The 2,126-nt window shown below is 47.1% G+C and overlaps 1 protein-coding gene across 1 annotated transcript in view; it reads left to right on the top strand.

Annotated features, from left to right (window-relative positions):
• Window positions 1-1,020: 1,020 nt before the first annotated feature.
• Window positions 1,021-2,126, top strand: part of LOC138965825 (uncharacterized) — a gene marked incomplete at its 5' end in the record, with an annotated part of 2,208 nt that continues 1,102 nt past the window's right edge. Inside the window, 2 exon segments of the mRNA XM_070337918.1 lie at window positions 1,021-1,196; window positions 1,570-1,773. Of these exon segments, the coding sequence (XP_070194019.1) occupies window positions 1,021-1,196; window positions 1,570-1,773 (380 nt within the window).

The following is a 2,126-nucleotide window of genomic DNA, read 5'->3' as shown; positions in this document are numbered from 1 at the left end:
AATTAAAATGACCAAGTTCGATTTTGCAGACCATGCAAGCAAGTGAACAACGAGCCTTATTTGGTTGGCTTTGTCATCGGAAACAAACCTTTTTTCCCAATATACTCGAAAACACAGTCTCAAATTAACTTTGACCATGAACAAAAAATATATAAATCAAAGTGCAGGAGTCTCAAAAATAAATGTAGAAGGGAGGGGGAGGGAGGCGGGAGGGGGACGGGGGAGGAAAAGCGTATATAATATTATGTCACTCAACTAATATGTCACGCGTACGTGATCCAGATTTTCCGCCTAATTTATCACGCTGTTTCAGAACGTGACATTGACATGCACGATGTCCTCACAATAATTTTCATCTCTGAGTACACAATGACTTTCAAAATGACCTTGACCTTTCAGTGCACGATGGACGGGCGCAGTGGCCTATTGGAAAAGACATCGGCCTCCTAATCGGAAGCTCGTGAGTTCAAATCTTGGTCGCGGCCGCCTGGTCGGTTAAGGGTGGAGATTTGTCCGATCTCTCAGGTCAACTTATGTGCAGACCTGCTGGTGCCTTACCCCCTTAGTGTGTACACGCAAGCAGAAGACCAAGTGCGCATGGACAAAATCCTGTAATTCATGTCAGAGTTCGGTGGGTTATAGAAACACGAAAATACCCAGCATGCTTCCCCCGAAAGCGGCGTATGGCTGCCTGAATGGCGGGGTAAAAACGGTCATACACGTAAAAACCCACTCGTGCGAAAACATGAGTGAACGTGGGTGTGTCAGTCCATGAACAAAGAAGAAGAAGAAGAAGAGAAGTGCACGATGACTTTTACGATAACCTTGACTTTGACAAACACGATGACCTTTACACTGACCTTGACCTTTCAGTACACGACGGCTATCACAATGACCTTGACCATAAAGCACCCACTGATAATATCTGCAATGACCTTGACCTTAACATACCCAATCACATTTACAATGACCTTGACCTTAACATACCCAATGACCTTAACAATGGCCTTGACCTTTCAGTGCACGATGACCCCTTCGTGGCCTACCCGTACCGACTGTCCGCGACGTCTTCGTTTGGGCTGATACCGGACAGCGTCCTGCCAGGCTCGGAGGTACCCGTGGACACCAGCCTACCCCACTTCCAGGCCTCGGAGCGAACCAAGTACCTCAGGCTCAGACTCTACCGCAACACAAGGGTGTGTGGAATCAAGCGGATCAAGCCCTACCCCGAAAAAACAACAACATATACAACAAACGAACAAACGGACAAAGAAACAAGAGGCAAAACCTGTTGCTTTCATCACCCACCCGAGAGAGAGAGAGAGAGAGAGAGAGAGAGAGAGAGAGAGAGAGAGAGAGAGAGAGAGAGAGAGAGAGAGAGAGATAGGCGGGGGGGGGGGTGAGAGAGAGAAAGTGGGGGAGAGAGGGAAAGAGTGAGAGACAGAGTGAGCGAGAGAGATAGAGAGACAGACAGACAGACAAAACAGACATACAGAAAGGCAGGAGGAAGAGAGACAGATATATATTTTATTTCATTTCACTCGTCACCCGTTTCTTAAATCCTTTCAGAGTAACGACACCAGTACGACACAAACACCTGAGCACGTGACACAGCAGCCAGTCCTACCCGAGGGGGTGAAGATTGACGTGAGCGGAGAGCAGGGCAACATTGCCAGGGTGGACGAGGACCTGGCCTTCGCCGTCAACGAGGATCTGGACATCGTGGTGGAGAACCCTGGCACCTTCACGGAGGTGGATGAGATTGCGTTCTGGGTGAGTTGACGGGTGGAGGGGGAGGGAGAAGAGGGAGAGAGAGAGGGGGAGGGGGAAATTGAGAGGGAGAGATAAAGAGAGAGGCAGACATATGCAGAGGCAGACAGAGACAGACAGTGAGACAGAGATAAAGAGAGAGGAAGTCGATCCTTTATTTGCTTATTTGCATTTAATGTATTTGATTCCTTCGTTCCTTAATTCCCACCCTCATTCATTCAGTCAGTCATCCGTTCGTTCATTTATTCATCTACATTTTCATCTGTTTATTCCATCGATTTATTCATTTACATTTTCATCTGTTTATTCCATCGATTTATTCATCTTTTTCTCCATGATGATTAATGTTGTCTAAG

This window comes from Littorina saxatilis, linkage group LG5 (assembly GCF_037325665.1).
Source record: "Littorina saxatilis isolate snail1 linkage group LG5, US_GU_Lsax_2.0, whole genome shotgun sequence".
Lineage (NCBI taxonomy): Eukaryota > Metazoa > Mollusca > Gastropoda > Littorinimorpha > Littorinidae > Littorina > Littorina saxatilis.
This window is presented reverse-complemented; position numbering and strand designations above follow the sequence as displayed.